The sequence below is a fragment of the Seriola aureovittata genome, chromosome 11 (assembly GCF_021018895.1).
Source record: "Seriola aureovittata isolate HTS-2021-v1 ecotype China chromosome 11, ASM2101889v1, whole genome shotgun sequence".
In the NCBI taxonomy this organism is placed as follows: domain Eukaryota; kingdom Metazoa; phylum Chordata; class Actinopteri; order Carangiformes; family Carangidae; genus Seriola; species Seriola aureovittata.
Genome location: NC_079374.1, coordinates 21,744,996 through 21,766,105, shown reverse-complemented (window position 1 = coordinate 21,766,105; position 21,110 = coordinate 21,744,996). Strand labels below are relative to the sequence as shown.

Here is a 21,110-nt window from a genome sequence, read left to right as displayed (position 1 = left end):
AAAATTTAAATAAACACTCTTCTACATACATGGTCAAAGTGTAACCCCAGACTAGCCCGTCTGAAACCCCACAATAACCCGTAGGCTAGCCTGCGTACCATTTCTGCCAGTGAGTGGTACAGTCAACTATGGCCGAGTGTGTTCCTGGTGGTTGCATGGAGGCCTCGTCCTGCCCTTTTCTGTTGCTGCTAACATGTGAGTGTGTGTGTGTGTGTGTACGGCATTGACTGTAATGTCACATTCACGCACTGATGCTAACCTTGTCTGGCATATGCATTAGCCCTTTTCTTCTGTTTTCACTGAGAACTCCTCTGCAGTGAACGTAAAAAGAGGCTACAAAATTCCTTAAACTGTCCTCACACTCAGGCCTTACACGCAGACTGACCTCACATTCACATCACATTTACATACACACACAGTCTTTACACCCTCACTGCAGCGCGCACCCCAAACATCTACACTTGTGTGTGTTACAATCTTAATGTATACGGCATGAATAAATGGTCGAAACCTGCGGCTTCCTGCTCGCCACAATTTGGTGACAGGGGTGATGGGGCGGCATTGATGTGCCCCCCCACCCCCCCACCCCCGAGGGAAGTGCAGAATGTCTCAGTCACGCAAGCTGGAGTCACGCTGCTGTATTTGCACAAACCCCTACACTGCACCACCATCACACCGTTCTCCAAAATTACAGCCAGTTGTGCTGCACTGAGGTATGCTCTTCGCTGGGCCAAACTATCTGATACAGGTGAATCCTCTATTTCGGCTTCTAATGCTATATCTTATATTGAAAAATCTCCGACCGCTTTAGCAGGAGGTCAGTGCCTTCTCTGTTTAGTTTGGCAATTTGATGTAACCCCATAGATGAGTATGAAGAAAGAGGTCTGATTCCCATGTGATGAACAAATGATGAGAGTGCATGAGACTGGAAGGTGGAATGGGTAAATGCATCTGAACATTAAGTGTTTTTTTGATCTTTGTTTGCTTTTTTTTTTTTCTTCTGAAATGCAAAGTGCACTTAACATGGCATGCCTTGCAGGTCAAGAGAAACTTTGAGTTGCTTTAGTACATTCTGTACCGGTGAAATGGCACGACAGATAGAAAATGAGTCTTGCTACAAAATGTTCTCCACAGATATCGGCTTTTACACGAAAATGGTGGTTGATTACAAATAAAATAAAAAATAGCCTTGTTCAAATGTTGGTGCAATTTCTTAAATGAGATTCTTATTGTAAGGCTTTTGGTTGTGTGCAGTACTTCCCAGGCAGAAACATATCTAGTCTTAAGACTCTACAAACAACAACATCCATGTAGCAACTACAGTAAATACTAAAGCATCAAAGAAGTGCGTTAGTCTTTACATCAAAACTATCATTTCACATTTGGAACTAGCATGAAAAAATGTCAAACAACATCCAGTCCTTCATAAATCTCAAGCTCAAGCTATGGCTTCTCAGCAGCATAAAGGGAGCACCAAGCCTTGGAGAAGCTCTGCTCAAACCATCATTATATCTGTGCAGTTCACCATAGATAAATTTATACCCTTGACCCTTTCCTTTCCAGTGGTTCAGCAGAACAGCAGAAACACAACTGCCTTACAGCCTAAGAATATGTGTAAAAACACATAAGTGTGAGTACATGACTTGAATGCTAACATGCACGGACAGATGTTTAATATCACCTCGTTCTTGCCTCTCCGCGAGTCGCTTTCACACTGAACAGCAGCTCCTAGTTAGTAACCGTAGCCTTGAGCAAACGTTATCTATTACAGTTTGTTTTACACGGACTGATTAATTGATTGAAACTGGCTGCTCATGCAAAATTAAATCAAAAATCAATTTCAATTCTAATTTGTAGTGGGTGGGGAACAACAGCATTGTGGGATGATTTCTGACAGTCCCAGTGAAATGTGCAGCAGCAAGGTCATCTGTGGCCTCAGTGTTTTGTGGCGACGAAATGGTGAAATTGACTTGACTGCATGGTACACAAACTGTTTTCATATTGTGCTTTTCAAGCCGAGTGGCACAAAGTGCTTTACAAAGTCACTCATTCACCCACACATCCAGAGTCATCACTGTCACTTCAGAATTCACAGAGAGGAACAAAAACAAATCAAAGTGTGATCAAAGAACAATGATGGTTACCATCAACAAATGTGTGGCTGGTGTTGTTTTCACTGTGTGTGTGTGTGTGTGTGTGTGTGTGTGTGTGTGTGTGTGTGTGTGTGTGTGTGTGTGTGTGTGTTCATGGAGACAATGTAGCTCTAACTACCACAGAGGCGGTTTTGAGTAATTTGGCAGGTGTTTATTTGTCTGAGGACAGATTTTGTCAACATGATAGTGTCACAACCATGAAAGATACAGTCACAAAACTTTACAGTGTGTGTATCTGGTTCGACGTGGGTATAGTACTCATGGAATAACGTAGTAATGACTACTGCGTACTCTTAGTAAACATCTTTAGGTGTTGTGGATTTAACGCTCAAAAACCCATCTAATCTACTACATCAAGACAGTTTGATTAGATTTGATTGACAGGGATCAAACAACCCATCAGTCGTCATCAGACCCTGCAGATCACATGTTGCTTAATTTCATGTGTCCACTTGGGTCATCAGGTCGAGTAGTGTCTCATATTAGGATCTAAATGGACATATATATCGGATATTAATTATTTGGAACATCGTCTATCGTCTGTCGCCCAGTTGGCTACAGACTGTTTTATCATTGGGGAAGGAGGTTGAAATACAACTCGCATCATTTATATAAATATGTCTCTGACGCATATAAACCAATTATTTTAGTTTCTATGACTTTGTTCTCACGACAGCATCATTATTATCATTGAGCTGCTCTTTTCCACCGTGGCAACTTAACAGATTAAATTTAATGATAGCACATCATGCTGCTGCCGGTGTTTGTGTTTTCTCTCTGTTAGGGTCTTGTTTTTGTCGACCGCATTTTGGTTCAGGTCTAATTATCCTCAGGTTATGCCTGGCTGTGCTTGGATTCCCCTCAGATCAGGTCTCTCTTTTTGAAAATTATTTTATGCACATCGGGTTCAGGTAGGTTTTCCGAAGGTTTTCTTTGTAGGGCCTTTCAACCAGTTGCTTCAGAGTTAAAACACAGGAAAATGTGGCTACAGTTTGGGTAATAACTTTACCCAGGGCTGGGACCACTGCAGATATTAGAAATTTAATCTGGCCTTTAATCTTGGTAATAACATTACCCAAACTGTCACCTGCAAATATGTGTTTCAACCTGGTTCAGCTTTAACCAATTATACTTTCGGCATTCACTTCTACTTTCAAAAAAATATGTTCAGGCTGGGGATCTGTTCAAAAACCTTTCTGAGCGATCACACTACGTGCTCCATTAAAACTGGATGTACAGCTGTGGCTTCACAGCTTCACCGCGTGCGTGACTCCTATGTGCCCCCTCCACTCAACAGATCTTCTCTTAAGGGCTGAGACCAATGCAGATATTAGAGATAAAGGCCTTTTAATCCCTAATCTGATTACACATTATGACAAACCCCTTGCTTTTTCAATTGTTTGTGGTGATGTTCACGTATATCCTTTCCTCTTAATACTGACTGTAATAACAACAAGGGGAATTTTGCTATTGGGCAACTCAAAACAGAAGAGACAGGAAGGTGGGGAGAAGGCTAAGTGTCACACAGGACTGACGGGTTGATGCAACACCATGAAATACGAGCTGATGTTTACGTATATCGATAACTAAGTGAGAGAGAAGAAAACAGGATGCCTGCTGTGTTTCAGGAAAAGTACACAGGACAAAGGATGAATGGTAGCTAGCCAAAAATGGCAGGGAAGTGGCCACTGATAAGGAGAACAAGGGAAGTCACGAGACGGTCCCTCGATTAAGAAATGTGTTCATTCAAATAGTTCTTGTGCTTTTAGATAGAAACTATGTGAAGGAATGTTCCTGCTTGTAATGAGAACGTTGTTAACTCTAGCACCGTGTGTCACCAGCAGAAAGACAGCTTGTTTTCATCCACATTCCTGTTTATGGTATTGTTCATGACACATTGTATAATCACCCTTAAGCTACGGGAAGTCAAATTAACTAACTCGGTCCTACCAGCCTCATGATAAGACCAGACTGATGTCTGTTTTTGCAGCATTAACACTGTCCTGCTGAGGAACGCAAATATATTCAGGAAGACATCCAGAGTGAAGGCAGCCAGAGCAATTTTGTTTCATCCAACCTATGCAGTCAAATATTTTGCTTGCAAACAAGCACTGGGCAGTCTAGCAGGTGCTCTTATCGCCAAGGGGACAACTTGCCCAAATTTGGTGCTTGGCAGGTGTTCATTTGGTCTGCAAACACCTCGATTCCTGACGGTGTGACAATCATTAAGACACCAAACTAGCTCAGAGACACTAAGAAGGAAAAGCAGAGTTAAACAAACTGTCAAACAAGGTCGACTGTCAGTTTTAAAGGTCATGTTTAGGTCGTCAATCACGGTTTTTATGTGGGCCTACATCTCCTGAAGGTGAGCCCTTGCATCAGGGTAACAGAGTAATAGGGTGTTTATCCAGCAGCTTATCACAATGATGACTGACGCTGAGCCCGTGTGGTTTTCTTCAAATGTGCATCCTCATCAGCTTGCAAATCCTAAGGAAATACATTGTCTTTTAATAGTGCTTTATCCCCATGATGTAGCAATGGTGTATGCATCAGGGCTCAAACAACAATGCCCTCAGGGCAGGGAACATACAGATCTATGACAGAAGCTGCTATGTCCACATGGGGCTGTGTGAAGGTTATGGCTCCGATTTTTTTTTTTTTTTGCCTCCAGTTATTCATTACAGGAGCGTTAAAGGAGAGCGGGCTTTCCTTTCCTCTGATAGACAGCAACAATTTATAAGCATGAGTAGAAGCTTCCTCTGCTGCTGCTGCTGCCGCTGCATGGGTCCACTAACACAGAGCCAGTGCAGCATCTCAGCTGCATGCAGCTTTCCTGAGCGGGCACAATGCAGCAACGCTGAGTGAACTTCCCTCACACACACACACACACACACACACACACACACACACACACACACACACACACACACACACACACACACACACACACACACACACACACACACACACGGCCAGTTTGGAACGGTACCCTCATTGCCCGGTCTAAGCTATTTTCCCCTCTTTAAACTTGTCACCTCAGCAAGTGGAACAGTGCTGCCGCAGTTCTGTGGAATGTACAGTTAGGTCCAGGGCAGCCGGCCCCTCATATTAGCTTTGATCAGTATTTGCTAAGGTTGCCCCGGACGGTGTTTTGTTTTAGCTGACTACTGCAACCGGATTTTGCAAAACCTCAATTACTCCCTTTACCTCAGCAAATCAGCAAAATTGCTTTTCCCCCCACACAGCTGCAAATAGATTCAATCATTCCGCATAATTTCTTTAAATGAAAACAAGTGTTTGTCAGCGAAATGCTTCTCCTGCATTTGTTGTTCTGCAAAATAATCCAACTATGCTGCATTGTTTAAGGGAAAATGTGAGTCTTTGTTACGTGTTTGAGCCGAGTCTCACAGCCCACCACACGCTTAGCTTTAGGAACAGGATACCTTCAAAGAGAAACACCATTCCACTCAAGGGTAGAGCTGATACCATCACAAATTAGGAGACTTTTCACGAGTACACACAAAGAGGTGTTTCTGTTATTTAGACCACCCTCACTGAAATAAATGAGGCGGACAAAATAACAAACACCTGCTTGTATAATGCATTACAACTCAACAGCACCACAAACCTCCAAAATGACCATAAAGTTGAATCAACACCTCTCTGAAACATAAACCCTCATGAGGGTAGGATCTAGGTTAGTTATAGCTAGGTGTACCTAATACATTGCCAACTGAGCGTACGTCAAATACGTATGATAAGATGCTTTAAAACGAGCACTCGGGGTCCTTCCTAAGACTTTCATCCATTCAAGTTCCAGGGATTCCCTTCTTTAAAACCCCAAATCTACCCCTGCGCCCAGCACACCACTACTGAAGACACGCAGTGAAACGAAGATGTTGAAATTAAATGGTAACTTGCCAGCATAAACACCAGAATAAACACTGGGACTTTTGTAATATGTGAAAGCCTGTTTGGGCTGTGGCTAACAGGCATCTGTCCCTTCAAGGCGAACACTCTCAGCCTTGTTGTTGCTGCCAATGAGTGTGTTACGGGAAATTGCCCTGTTTGAGTATGTGAGTGTGTGCACACACGTGGCTCATTGCCAAAGTTGGTGGACGCATTTCATTGCCATTCATTTATTTATTGTACATCACCTTATTAGTCAAACTTGTTAGTGCAATAATTACTTTAAAGCATTTTCCCTTTTATTTTGTACAAAAATTCATGGCAATACCAAACCTTGTTAGTAAGTACTTCATAAGACGCAGAGGAGATCAGTTTTTTTGTGCCTTTAAATGTATTGTTATTATCAGGTTACAGTATCTCAATGCAACACCACAGATACATAGAACAACGTTATAACTTTACACACTTTCTTTTTGAATGTTGCAGAGTTTGTGTTGAGCAGAGCTGCACCGATAGATCGACTGATATCAGCTTGTACATTTCAAATATATGTCAGTGTTGGTGTAACTGTGAGCCGACACACGACACAAAATTTCAGCACAGAAATGCAGGAGATATGTCATTTATCAAATATGTTTGTTATGTGCATCTGTTAAAGTCTCAAATATTGATATTGGTATCAGTCTAGCTGCTGAGCTAAAGTTCTGACAACAGCTGTTACAAAGCTTCTCCTAGGTCCTCATCTGTCTGGCCGCTGCATCGTATTATCTGTGCACAATGTGATGTATTGTATGCATGATAGATAAAAGAAGTTGTTCACGCTATTAGTGGCAGGATAACAAATGGATCAGTGCCTTCTTATGGACACTGGATTCTTTTGCTGACAGATGATGGAGATGAAGGATTTTACTTAAACACTGCATCAAAAAGAAAGTCTGCAGAGAAATCTGGAAGCAGCATGTAGAAGGTAGCACCAACTACTGACTTAAAATGTATTCTTTTATGTTAAGAAGTTCTTTATCGCAAGAAAAAGTTTGATAATAGTTTAAACTAGTAGAGTATGATAATTATAACTGCATAAATTCTATAAATGCTGATCAATAAATTATGGCAATAAATTACCATGATACAATACTCAAACTGTCTGGTGGCTCCATCTGCCTTGCAGGTGAGCAATGGGTTAATATGAAACAGTTCAATAACATACCTGAGAAAGATGTGCACACAGAATTACACTGAAAAGTAATTCTGGCTACTTATCTCACATGAGACAGACATGCAATATTGTCAGAGCAGCCACGCTTTGAAGTGGAATGTGTGAATTTTCAATCTCTGCATTCATCTTTTGCAGAAATTACATGCACAATTACAGCAATATCACATTTCACCTTTGATTTCACTTTTGCTTCTCTTTAAATTCAGGAACAGGGGATTCAAATCAAGTGTTACTGACTTTTGAATGATCAAGTTGTTTCCTTTTTTGATTCTCTCCTCCTTGTCCAACATGGAATTTGCAACCGTGTGTGTCCACGGACAAGAGCAGATTTGAATACTGCAACACATACCTGCATAACACTTCACTGTGCTGCCGCAGCTAGCATAGCGTTATTATTACTGTATCTCTGTGAATTGTACATGATGCGGTCCCGGGTAGACCTCGACAGGCACCACTGACAGGGTAAAGCTGAGGTAAGATGACAGCCATAAATCCCACAGTCGCGCTGCATAGACACACGGCAATTTCACAGCGCTCAAGTAAATATTTTGTTTAACCAGTGATGTGATAGAAGATGTTTTGACCGGTGAGTCCCCATGTCTGCGCTGTTCTAGAGGATTACCAACCTGATATTACATAAACACAACCGGAACCCAAATCATATTAGCAACCCCGTTTATTTCATCCTCCGCAGTCCCAAAATAACACGCAAAAAGGCTACTCACCGTTCGTGCGGTACCGGAGAGTTAGGATTTCCGGACGCGTTGAAATCGTCTCCGACACTTCACTTGAAAACACAGCCGTCTGTTTTCCTCCGCGTCGTCGCTGCTGTTGGAGAAAAATGAACACAGGCTCGGAGCGGTTGTACGGTCGCATGTACTGCAGTGTTCACAGCAGTCTGCTGTCGGCCCCCTTCTTCTTCATGATGCTTTGTCGTGGTTGGTAAAGGGAACGGTGCATTACCGCCGCCGTGTGGCGTGGAGTCAGTACAGCTCGGTCAATTCAGGACTGGTCTCCCGTCGTAGGTCTTGCGCGTCTTGCTCAACGACTACATTCAAGTCACCGTCAGAAAAGTTGACCTCCGCTCCGATTTTCAAAATAAAACCAAAAGACATGTAAAGAGAGAGTAAACGGTGATAATAAACAAAATGTGGGATTCAAGGACACACGTTTCAAACTGTTGCGATGGTTGTGGCATATTTTCACAAAAAGCTATCAAATATCTATTTTACTCTTAAAAACTGATCATCATAAAGCATCTAACATGGATAATAAAGGTGATGTTGCGATCATACCAAGAAAATCCGGTACAAAATAAAAGACAACAGAGCGTTCAGTGTCACATTTAAACTGCAGTTATTTGTTCTAATTATTCATTTACATGAAATGTGGTTTGAATATTTTACACCATAAACATTCATTGTTGCTTGACCTGCATTTTTCTTTTTATATTGACTTTTAACTTTATTACGGGCACTAACTATTCCATATTTTAAGCATATAAAAGGAAATAATATTTTTTAAAAAGTTAAAAGACAGAGAATAATGCAGTTGGAAATGATAGGCTACTAGCTGCTGCCACTGTGTTTCGACAGTAAATACACCCAAAATAGGCATTTAGTTTAACACTTAAAATTAACAACAAAAGACAAGCTCTCAGTTAAAATATTTGCTGACCAAGATTATAAATTTGAGAGTAGACACAGTTGAGTTTCTTTCATTTTTATGTGAAAAAATAAATTATATACAGTAAAAAAATTAACAAAACTGTGAATTCTGAAAACAATAAATTAGAGGATTCACAATAGGAGAAATGATAAGAAATTCTTTTAAAATAAAAAAAGTTATTGAAGGGTTTGCCATAAATCTTTTGAACCTTATTGCATATTCATAAAATAAAAATGTATAGTCACAAGGAGGTTATATGGGGTGCACATTTGCATGAACTTTGCCATTATTTCTATAGAATTTACATGTTTTTATGAGATATGTAGGACCTGTAGGACATGTAGGACCAAACTGTATTTAAATAACTGAAATACATAAACGATTATGTTGTTGACAATAGTTTCATCTGGGAAAAAAGCAAGTGCAACAAAATCCAATTTGAGTAAAAAAAGCCTGCAAATAAATGGGCTGCATAACTTTAATCTAGATGTTAGAAAGGTATTTGTGGTTATAATGCAGAAAGGTGTATCCAAGAAAAACGCACTAACTTGAAGAGGCTTTGCTTCGACATGATAGTCACAATAAGAGAAACAGAAGAGAGTAAATTAGTCGTTGTTGTTGTTGTTACATTTAAATCTGAATGAAAAAACATTAAAGAAACATTATCCATCATGTTTTTCCCATGCTGAGTAACTCAGTCCCTAACGGTGTCAATTCTCTCCTCTCACTGTTATTAATAACCTGCCTGACAACATCAATCACAGATCATTACTATTATAATAATCTACTTATGAATCCTAGCTCCAGATGACAACCAAAACCTGATTTATTGTTCAATTTTCATAGCCTATCTAAAGACTCACAACAGTATCAACAGGTGTGGGTGGATTTTTTACCGGATGCCACTTTCTTTGCTCCTTTTAGTCAAAAACACCTTGACTGTAGATTCAATACTTCGATACATTTTCATGCTTGTGAGCAGAATTCAGAGATAAACTATGCATCCCTGTTGACATTTCAGGGACACATATTTGCATTGTTTCATTTTATGTACAGTGGCTTCAGAAAGTATCCAGATCCCTTCACTTAGGCCTGTATGTCAGAATACTTTCATATACTGGCAGTGGCTGACACAGTGTTAGTGGCTGTGCAAATGCAAACACTCGCTCTGTGTACCGACAAGGTTTCCGTGACCGGTGAAGGGGCAGTGTGTATCAAGATAGTTTAGGTTAGAGGAAATATCGGAGAGACTCAGCCGAACATCTGAGCCTCAGTCAGACCCGGATCAGGAGTCTGTTGTGCACCGAAATCACTGACCAGCAGACGCCTCAGAACGGTGAGCGTGGTTGGAATCTTTGATTTGTTTATGTTGTTCCTGAGTTTTGTGACGTATAACTCTGGCCGTCTGAATCCTTTTTTTATGCACTGCAGTTCCAAGGTGGAAATACTCATGACGGTGACTGCTTCTTTCACTCCTGATACGTCTTGTACTATGTGAAAAACAATCCATATACACATGTTAACAAGGTTAAAAACTTGATTTCCATTAGAGGGAGTCTTAAAAAAACTCCTGGCATTGTTTTTTTTCTCTCTCTCTCGTATTAAGGCCTATCACTGTGATAAGCCACTGAGAGAACTGTGGAGCTTCCTAAATGTTTTCCCTGCTTTCAGTTCAGTCCTGAATGTTCGATCATTATCAGCTCCTAGGACTCATTCTTTCGCCTCCGTATTGTTATGGAGCCGGATGTGGGCCGCCAACATTTTGGAGATTTTCAAGAGGGCCACTTGAAAAGTTGGAAAAGGTTGGAAACTGCTGCCCTAGATATATATATATGGCCAGAAACACAACTCCATAATGTAAATCCATAAGTAATGGTAGAGTAAATAAGAAGCTGTTTGCTATGCACCATATAAACTTAAAAGGTGATGTCAGTGTTGTCATCGCTTATTGCTTCTGCTGTCCCAAAGTGGACAAAACATTTTTTTAAATCAGTTATTGCAGGTTTCAGGTAGGACGACATCAACTGTTGAAAAACATCCAAAAGTTATAATTATTCCATTTTATCTGCAAGAAATGATGACTGAAGAAAATTAAATACAAAGTAATTGTCTTTAGTTGGTGACTGCTGGTAATAGTGGAGTGTTTTTGCATATTGTGTCTGACAGCTCTTCCATCGTGGAGATCAGCAGGGTTGTCTCTCCTTGGGGTTTTTCAGTTGTTTGGCAAGGTGTCACTCCAATTGTGACAGCCTTATGGAGAGGGACATGCGCCATGACATATGCTACGATAATGTCAAATGAACTTTCTAAAGTCACGGGAACTTGAATCGTTTCTCACAAAAGCAAACAATATGGGCCAGGTCTCTTTTTTGAAAATACATGAAAAAAAGGTTTTTAAAACAATCAAGTGCCCATGTACTTGATATTACATGCTAGCAATGTTTTGTAAGGTAAACAGTGAAATCCTTTTCTACTTAAACTGATGCAAATGTCAGATGTCAACTACAATTTCAACATGGAAAAATGCACTTGTAGTGAGTCAGCAGAGCTTACGTTTAAACAAATACATTACAATAAAGAAAGAGAAGCTTAGAGATTCAGAGTAGAACATTGTAGTAATTTACAGCAAACACTGTTTCCTCTGACTATCCCGCTGATTTGGACAAACGTTTTCCTGATGAATTGATCAACGTAAGACTGACCTGAAAGACAGAACATGCCTCCAATCAAAGCTGCAGTTTCCCCATGTCCTAATGGTCTGGATTCAATTTTATCATAAAACTAGAAAAAATATTGGAAAAGTAGCTGTTGGATTAAGAAGATGATGGCCAACACAAATAATATGGAGTTTTAGCCCACAGCTTAAAATGAAGAATCTTTAAAATGTAGAAATTCTGAACCATCAATTTGTTAAACACATTTAGGTAAAGGTTATCTATATTATCAAGGTTAGAAATTGTCAAAGTTTCAAATTATTGTTTTGGAACCAGTTTTGAGTGTAGATGCTGATGATATCCTGTCTTTCTTTAGTTTGCTAAAGGGTTAGGAGAGAAGACAGTTTTCCTCTCAACAGTGCCTGGAGTTTCATGGTCTTTCTCCTTCTCGTCTGAAACATGAATACCTTTACTCTGAAAATCAAAAATTACAACTTTTTTTATCATGCAGCTCAAAATTGTCAAAGGTGACTCAACTGCCTTTAACCTTATCATTATGAATCTTTTGTTTATTGCAGATTCTTAATCTGAGTCCTATTTGACAGGTTAAACATATATGATATCATACATATTCTTTTATTCTTCCTTATTCAATCTATTTTTGGCCGACAAATAAAATCACAGATAAATATGCAAACAAAAAAAAAAAAAATGCAAATAATGATAATAATGAGAAGTTTGGGGTTTTATATTTGCATCCATTTAATTCCTAAATAAAAGAAAAACAGCAATCCAAAAGTGACCATCCAGAATGCATTTAGGGAAAAGTGCAAAGATATTTAGCAAAAATGTAACAGTTTGCTTCACAAGAATATGCACATGTACTTAATTAAACACTGTACAATTGCCTAGAGCTTCAGCCAAAAGTACAAAATGTAAATATGCAAAATTATGCACTTATATGCAAAAATCTTATTTCAAAGTACAAGAGTTCAAAGAGGAATTCGGGTTAACACCTTAAATCTTGTGGGCAAAGATTAAAAATACAACAGAAGATGCTGATTTGAATTTAATATAATATAAGCTTTCTGTTAGACATAGGCATACCAAGGAAAAATTTGAGATTAATATTTGCAATCGATATTCATTTATTGAGCATTATTGTAGGACTTTGAGTTCAAAGTCATTTAATTTTAAAAGTAACATGAGCCAGAATCCTGTTCCTAATTTTGGTTAGTTTGAAACCATAAATGAGAGGATTCATGATGGGAGGTATGACAAGAAATTCTATTGCAACAAAGTTTTGAAGGTTTCGAGGTAAATCCTTTGAACCAAATCTCATACTCATAACATCAAAAAGGATGGTCAAAAGAAAAGTGAGTAAGGAGAATAAATGTGGCACACATGTTTGCATGAACTTTGCCCTGTTTTCTATAGAATTCACACATGTTTTAATGAGATACATGTAGGACCAAACTATAAAAAAACCATGAAATACATAAATGATTATTGTAATGTATGCAACTATGTTGTTAATAATAGTTTGTGCAGGAAAACAAGCAAGTGTAACTATAATCCAATTCACACAAAACAGTCTGGTAACATATGGACTGCACAGCTTTAATCTAGATGTCAGAAAAATATTCACAGCCATAATGCAGAAAGGTGTTAACCAAGAGAAACACACTAATTTGAAGAGCCTTTGCTTGGACATGATAGAGTGGTACTCCAGTGGTCGACATATGGCCACATATCTGTCATATGCCATTACTGCAAGAATAGACAGATCACTGCAGGCAAAAGAGTACATGACTAGAGCCTGAACAAGGCACCCAGAGTAAGAGATGATGTGAAGAGGAGAGAGCAGATCCCAGAGAAATTTGGGGTAGAAACCTGTTGTCCCATAAAGTCCATTCATGCAGAAAGTGCACAACAGAATGTACATTGGTTCATGGAGGTTTTTATCCAAGATGATGGTCGCAATAAGACAAATGTTGACCAGCAAAATCACACAATAACACAATAAAGTGAGAGTGAAGAGAGGAAACCGATGGCTCCTTGTTTCATTCAAACCTGAGAGAAAAAACATTGTTATTAGAGATACATTATCCATCATGTTAGAAAACTTGTTTTCCTCCTGTGAAGGATTTGTCAGTCCCTAATAAGTGTCTGGTCTTCTCACTGTTCTTAGTATCCTGTCTGACGGCATGAGCTGGGAATTCAAACCAGCAAATCAACGTTCTGCAGTTTATTGTGTGACCAATAATAAAGTAAACATACAATAACTATAACATAACACAACATATAACCCAAAGATAACCTTAATTTTTTTTTAGGCTTGAACAACATGAGTTCTTAAGCACAGTTAGGACATGAAAGTGTATTAAGACTTTCTGTTAGGTTTAAGACCTTTGTGGTCCTTTTTCTTTCCTTGTTCTCTGTTGTTTTCCCCTCCCTCTTGTTTTGGTTTGTCCCCAGTTTGCCTCTGTGTCTGTCTGTGTGTGTCAGCTGGGCGTGGCTACCTGGATCCTGCTGTGACCAATCTCCATACTCACCTGCTCCACATCATGCAAACAACCCTACAACCAGCTGCAGTATCTAAGATCCAGTTCTACTCACCATTCTCCACCAGGTCGTTCCGTCATGTCAAATGGTATAAACGCCACGTCCAAACGTCTTGCTTTGCTCTGTTTTGTAGACTTTTTTGGTGCTCCAGATCCTTACATCTACAAACCTGCCGCCTGCCACGCTCAGCCCAGCCTCAGCCCGGCCTCAGCCCGGCCTCAGCCCGGCCTCAGCCCGGCCTCAGCCCGGCCTCAGCCCGGCCTCAGCCCGGCCTCAGTCCAGCCTCAGCCCAGCCTCAGCCCCACCTGCTTGGATTCTGTCTATGTGCACAACCTACAATCTACAGTCTCTCACCACCATCGCCATCCCCGCTACTATTCCCCACAATCTACATCATTTATAATAAAAGACTTGCTTTACCACTGCTCTGTGTTCTGCTCTGTGGGTTCACCTCAGTTTCACAGTCATAGCTGACTACCATTGAAATAATGCAGCCCCAGGGGTCAGTTTAACAGAGATATTTTAGAATGGTCTGTCATGTTAGGCCAGTCTTAATTTTGCTCTACAAGTTCTGCTGTTTCTCAAAGAAACCACACGTTTCCATGGTTACATCGTACTAACTCAGCGTTGTGTAATTAATGGGCTTGGATCTTGGGGGTTGCTCGGATGGGCTTTGCTGCCCCAGATGTGTAATTTTGACTGGTAATTATTTTAATTAAAGATATTTTTAATCAGGCACATTTTAAGACATCTTTACAATTAATGGATTTGTCATACTATTATATTCCTAGTAAAAATCCATTTGTTCTGACAAGACAAAATTACATTGAAGATATTATTGAATCTCAAAGATCATAAATTGAATAAATAAAAAAAAACAAAAAACAAGAACAAAAACCTAAAACTCCTCTATTCTTAATTATAGTGCTTCTATTGCTCAGTCCTTTCCTCTTACCAATTTAAGCAACCTCCTGGGCACTCATATATTTAAGAGCATTTTTAAGTCAAAAGAGGTTAAACAGTTTTTATTCTTTAGTTTGTGAGTCAGAGTGAAAGAGAAGGATTTTTACTTTTGTCTTTCAGTTGGGTTCAAAATTGTACCTTTCGCAGTCATGAATATGGGCCCATGTCTTCACTCTACAGAATATGTTCCTACTTTGTTATGTTTTCCATCAAACATTACAAACACGACTTTGTTTGTGAAATGCTAAATTTCAATAATTATATAAAAACCTTCTTAAAGTAATTAATGTTGTTGCATAATTTTTGCTATTTTGTTATTGGAAATTAGGCTTGAATTTAAGAATGTGTGACACTGAATAAGTCTTAAATCTAACTTGCAGGCCTGATAGTCTTTATTAGATCAAAGACGACCCATTAAACTACTGGGAAATCCAGGCTGGCTAAAAAAGGCCTTATATTGCAGATATACAGTAGCAGACATATTTATTCCTTTATTTCAATTTAAAGCTTATAATTTGCAATTATAGCAACACCATATAAATTAACAGATGCTTTTTTACATGACAATATTTTTATCGAACAAAATATCAAGAATGACAACAGTGAGGTCTTTATGTTGCCCCTCAGTATTTCAGAATAGCTGGCCAAGTTGATACAAATGCAATATAAAGAGTTGGCCAGTAGATGTCACCATACTGACTGTAACAACTGCTTCAAACCATTCGCAACGCTTCATCATGGTTCAGTGCTACACACACACGCACACACCAAGCTTTAAGCCATACCACACCAAATGAGCCACATATGTGGGAGTCATATCTCTATACTGTAAATGACAGACAACAACAGGGTAGAGGACAGGGCCGTGATGGAGGCTGCGACAAACCAGTGAAATGCAGCCAATGAGGCAAAGTACTTAGAGTATTAAGCCTCCTAAACATTGCCACATTTCAGTGGGAAAAAAATGATGGCAGGCTGGGGCAGAGTGAAGGCCAGAACATCCTAAGCAAGACTGATCGTTGTGTCATCCAAAAATGTCCAGAATAAAGAGTCCGCTCACATGATTATTTCTGCTTTGGTACACTGTTGTAATTCATTTTCCAGTGAAAGGTTGTTTTTTTTCCTTGGAATTTGACAGCAGAAACTGTATACAACACAAATTAATTTATTTCAATTTATTCTTTCCCTTTTTGTTCAGAAGCAAGCATATAAATGACATCAGATTGTGCAATAACGCAAAATATTAATTTACTTTTTATAAATAAATTAATATGATATAATAGAACAAAGTAGGCCTATCTGCTTTTAATGCCTTATCTGAGATATGCACACAAATATTCAACATTATGAATAGTTGATTAGACCATCACATATGTGGGAATCATGTAAATATGCAAAAAGAAAGTCATAATACAATGTCCATATTTTAGAGAGGTGTCATATTATTGTCATCATGTTAGAGTAGTGCCAAATAAAAAAGCATCCTAAATAGAGAACACTCTATGCACATAAATGTAAATTTCATTGTAATAAAATGAAAACTTTCAGTTAAAAGGACATCCCTCAAAACACACCAAACTAATGTTTGCTGAATCTGCCAAAGCTCCATTCTTTAGTCTGAGGATATAACATGTAACTATAACTTCAGTTTCTAACAGCCAGCAGCTGGTTGATTACTGCATAAGCAAAGGAAACACATTAGAAACAGGACTTATACTTATAATTTGGTCTTTAAAGTGATAACATTCAGAATCCTGTTCCTAATTTTGGTCAGTTTGAAACCATAAATGAGAGGATTCATGATGGGAGGTATGACAAGAAATTCTATTGCAACAAAGTTTTGAAGGTTTCGAGGTAAATCCTTTGAACTAAATCTCATACTCATAACATCAAAAAGGATGGTCAAAAGAAAAGTGAGTAAGGAGAATAAATGTGGCACACATGTTTGCATGAACTTTGCCCTGTTTTCTATAGAATTCACACATGTTTTAATGAGATACATGTAGGACCAAACTATAAAAAAACCATGAAATACATAAATGATTATTGTAATGTATGCAACTATGTTGTTAATAATAGTTTGAGTTGGAAAACAAGCAAGTGTAACTATAACCCAATTCACACAGAAGAGTCTGGCAATATATGGACTGCACAGCTTTAATCTAGACGTCAGAGAAATGTTTGTGGCTATAATGCAGAAAGGTGTTAACCAAGAGAAACACACTAATTTGAAGAGCCTTTGCTTGGACATGATAGAGTGGTACTCCAGTGGTCGACATATGGCCACATATCTGTCATATGCCATTACTGCAAGAATAGACAGATCACTGCAGGCAAAAGAGTACATGACTAGAGCCTGAACAAGGCACCCAGAGTAAGAGATGATGTGAAGAGGAGAGAGCAGATCCCAGAGAAATTTGGGGTAGAAACCTGTTGTCCCATAAAGTCCATTCATGCAGAAAGTGCACAACAGAATATACATTGGTTCATGGAGGTTTTTATCCAAGATGATGGTCGCAATAAGACAAATATTGACCAGCAAAATCACACAATAACACAATAAAGTGAGAGTGAAGAGAGGAAACCGATGGCTCCTTGTTTCATTCAAACCTGAAAGATACAATATTCTTATTACAGAGACATTATCCATGATGGGTAGAAAAGTTTACTTTATATTTTCCCCTTTGTAGTGTACCACCATGATTAACATGGTGTCCATCCCCTTATCTCTCAGTACTAATATCTTGTCTGAGGACAGCAGTGCACGAGCTGGGAATTCAAACCAACCAATCAGTGGACTGGAAGTGTTTCAATCTGTAAGAACTACTGTATACAAAATTAACAAGATAATACATGAAGTTACTTGGAGAGTTTCCACCAATGTTGAAAATGTTTTGTCGTATCCATCCTAGAGTTGTACACAGGCCTAAAACTGAGGCCAGAACCCAGCCAATACACGGTCCTGTCCGGCCTGACCCGACTGAACCTGCTTGGAAGAAGATAATCCTTCAGCTGCTGCTGCTCCAGACCAGAAATTCTGGCTCCCTGTTTTTTTTTACCTGAACACTGGTGAATTTTAACTCCTCTCCCATTGGTAGTATTTATTTCCATTCAACTAAATCCTGGGACTTTGTAGTATGACATTGTACTGTTGGGTGGAGATAGTTGTGTTATTTGAAAGATGTAATCAAGTGAATTCATGTTTTTTCATGTTTGTTGCGGTGAGGCTTGACTTAGCCGTATCGCTGGGGAATTGCTTGGTTGTGGTAGATATGTGGTTACATGGAATAATACAGCCTAAAAGTTCAGCCAAGCCCAGAGGTATATGACAGGATTAAATCGCCCATCCCGCCTGCCAGATGAGAACATCTCAGCAGCTCACAGCCCGGAGAACAGTCTTATCTTGGCAAGCCCTTTGGTGATTTAACACTGGCTCTGAAGCCCATAGTGTTTTGATATATTTCCAAGGCTAATTCCTTTTGGAAGATAAAAACAGTAAAAAAACATTTCTCACTGCCAGTTTATAAAGGTAAAGTCACGTACATAGACAACATGTTTTGCAGGACAGTTTAAGACGCGGTTGCCAACATTCAAGGAGCCTACCAGCTGGTGTCAGAGATTTCTCCTGATACAGTTGAGAATCTATTCGACAGAGCTCACTGTGGCCAGTCTCATAAGGGCTGTTTTCTTCAGTGGAAAATATTCCCATGAAAGTTGAAGGCAGTGAATTGTGTGTATTATCTAGTTATTCCTGTATTAAATGCTTTAATGTCATGTGTGAAGCTTTCCTGTGAGCATCACAAATTAAATTCCATAGTCTGACAGATGTGTTGGGGATAATCAATGATTATAAATAATCAATGAAGTAATAGTTATGTACCTACTTAAAGGCTAATAGCCTAACAATTGTTACAGTGTCCATCTTGTTTACAGTTGCTGACCTGTGCAAATTATGACTAATAAGTTGAAAATGCTCCTTGATGTCATATAGATGTCAGTGCATATTTTTTAAGATTCCTGCAGCATTGACAGAAACACTCAGGTCACAGCAGCAATAAAGTCACAGGTCACGGCGGCACTGGTTGCAGTCAGAACTGTAAGAATTATTGTTATTTAAATTATTACAAAGTGTAGGAAAGAATAGAGAAAAATAAAAATCATTATCATCTCAAATATCAACACATCTGAGTGTACAATTTTTATGTTTTAGTAAATACACTGCCATTTTATATTTGCAGATCTTTGTTATTTGGAAGAATCAAGTGACAGCCATGTGAAACTGCTCAACTTATCCGACTTATACTTCTTAGGAAAATGATTACAGATAGGACTTTGTTACATAATTGTTACATTGCTGAAAATTCCTATAAACACACTAAACACACTAAACACACTGATGGGTTAAGGATTATAATATAATGTGTACAACTTTTCATTATAGTTTGATAAAACGAAGAAATCACACATGATTAACCCTCAGTTGCTTATACAAGACAGTCACCCAGTAGAGAACTTCCAGATCCTAACAAGAGTCACAAGTTCAAAATCAATTTCAGCATTTACAGTAAACACAAGAAACACTAAACTGGTCACGAGCTGATCACAAGGACGGAATAATCAGGAGCCCCTCAGCAGGAATATACTATACATCAACAAGTGTGTGACAAGCACAAGCATGAATGTCAGAGTAAAGCACGTTTTTATTTAAATTTATGATAATTTAGCCATCACATATTTTTTACTTAACATCAAATCTGTTTGGAACCTTGAATGCACCATTCTGTCATCACATAACAAGTAAAGACAGAATAATACAGTGTGTTTTTACTGCTGAAGATATAAGAGAAATGAAAAGACTATCACTGGCACTGCTGTGATATTCTGCATTAAGAATAATCTCCCTGTTTAGTTATTTCAGCTATCAAAAATCTTTATAAATGAATCTACTTTCCATCACATTTCAATTTTCAGATGTACAGACTGCACTGATTTCTTTCCCAATGTTTATGTCTCAGTTTGAGAGTTCACATTTAATGTGGAAATTCATTCTTTCACATCTTTCCTTTTAATATAAACTAAATTCAAGAATTTGTTGCGGATTTTGGTCAGTTTGAATCCATAAATAAATGGATTCATAGCCGGAGGAATAAGTAGAAATTCCATTGCCATAAAATTATTGAGATCCTGAGATAAATCAAGTGACCCAAATCTCATGTACAATAAATCTAAAAGGACAGTTGTTGTAAAAGTGATGAGAGAGATTAAATGTGGCAAGCACGTCTGCATGAACTTCCCCCACTTCTCTTTGGATGATATGGCTGTTCTTATCAGATACAAGTAAGACCAAAAAATAAACACAAAATGGCCAAAATAAAACAAAACATTAAAATATGAAACTGCAGAGTTTGCTTTGGGTGGTGAGCAAGTAATAGACGTTATCATCCAGTTAACACAATAGATTCTGTTTATGTGTGAGCCACATAACCTTGATCCTAATAATGTTGCCGTGTTCATAAACATACAATAAAGCGGTAAGAGCCAGGAGAAAAGCACAAAAATGGAGATTCTCTGCTTCGTCATAACTGACTGGTAGACTAGGGGTCGACATATAGCCACATATCTGTCATAAGCCATCAGGGCTAAGATAGAAAAATCTCCGCAAACAGATGAGTGTATTACAAAACCCTGTAGCATGCATCCAGCGTAAGAAATGACATGAGATGTTAGAAGATCCAGGAGGAATTTGGGGTAAAAACCGGCAGTTCCATACAATGCATTGAAGCATAGATTACACAAGAAGATATACATTGGCTCCTGGAGGTTTTTATCCACAATGATAGCAACAATAATAGCAATATTTCCCAACAGAATCATTATGTACCACAGTAAAGTCAGAAAGAAGAGCGTAATTCTTTGTTCCAATGTAAAATTTAAACCTGAAAGAGTAAAGAGCGTGTCAACTGAAACATTTTCCATCACCTG

At 38.7% G+C, this 21,110-nt stretch overlaps 4 protein-coding genes across 6 annotated transcripts in view; all 4 read right to left on the bottom strand.

Moving 5' to 3' along the window:
• The window catches only part of adarb1b (adenosine deaminase RNA specific B1b), a 114,116-nt gene extending 105,912 nt beyond the window's left edge, over positions 1-8,204 (bottom strand). For 2 of the 3 annotated variants that reach the window (XM_056388861.1, XM_056388860.1), the window contains exon 1: positions 8,004-8,203. The gene's annotated coding sequence lies outside the window, so the exon portion shown is untranslated. Of the gene's footprint in view, positions 1-8,003 lie in introns of all 3 variants that reach the window. The other variant, XM_056388859.1, reaches the window with a different exon arrangement.
• Positions 8,205-12,783: 4,579 nt separating this feature from the next.
• LOC130177805 (olfactory receptor 11H6-like) lies at positions 12,784-13,716 on the bottom strand. The gene has a single exon (XM_056389762.1). The coding sequence runs from the start codon at positions 13,714-13,716 to the stop codon at positions 12,784-12,786; it is 933 nt and encodes a 310-aa protein (XP_056245737.1).
• Positions 13,717-16,845: 3,129 nt separating this feature from the next.
• On the bottom strand, positions 16,846-17,781 carry LOC130177824 (olfactory receptor 142-like). The gene has a single exon (XM_056389795.1). The coding sequence runs from the start codon at positions 17,776-17,778 to the stop codon at positions 16,846-16,848; it is 933 nt and encodes a 310-aa protein (XP_056245770.1). The 5' UTR covers positions 17,779-17,781.
• A 2,390-nt stretch (positions 17,782-20,171) lies between these two features.
• LOC130177677 (olfactory receptor-like protein COR4) lies at positions 20,172-21,110 on the bottom strand. The gene has a single exon (XM_056389594.1). It carries the CDS (start codon positions 21,102-21,104, stop codon positions 20,172-20,174), a length of 933 nt encoding a protein of 310 aa, XP_056245569.1. The 5' UTR covers positions 21,105-21,110.

Bases quoted from the DNA above. Each gene is read 5' to 3' on its own strand.
- LOC130177805 (XM_056389762.1), bottom strand. From the start codon at position 13,716: ATGATGGATAATGTATCTCTAATAACAATGTTTTTTCTCTCAGGTTTG.
- LOC130177824 (XM_056389795.1), bottom strand. From the start codon at position 17,778: ATGGATAATGTCTCTGTAATAAGAATATTGTATCTTTCAGGTTTGAAT.
- LOC130177677 (XM_056389594.1), bottom strand. From the start codon at position 21,104: ATGGAAAATGTTTCAGTTGACACGCTCTTTACTCTTTCAGGTTTAAAT.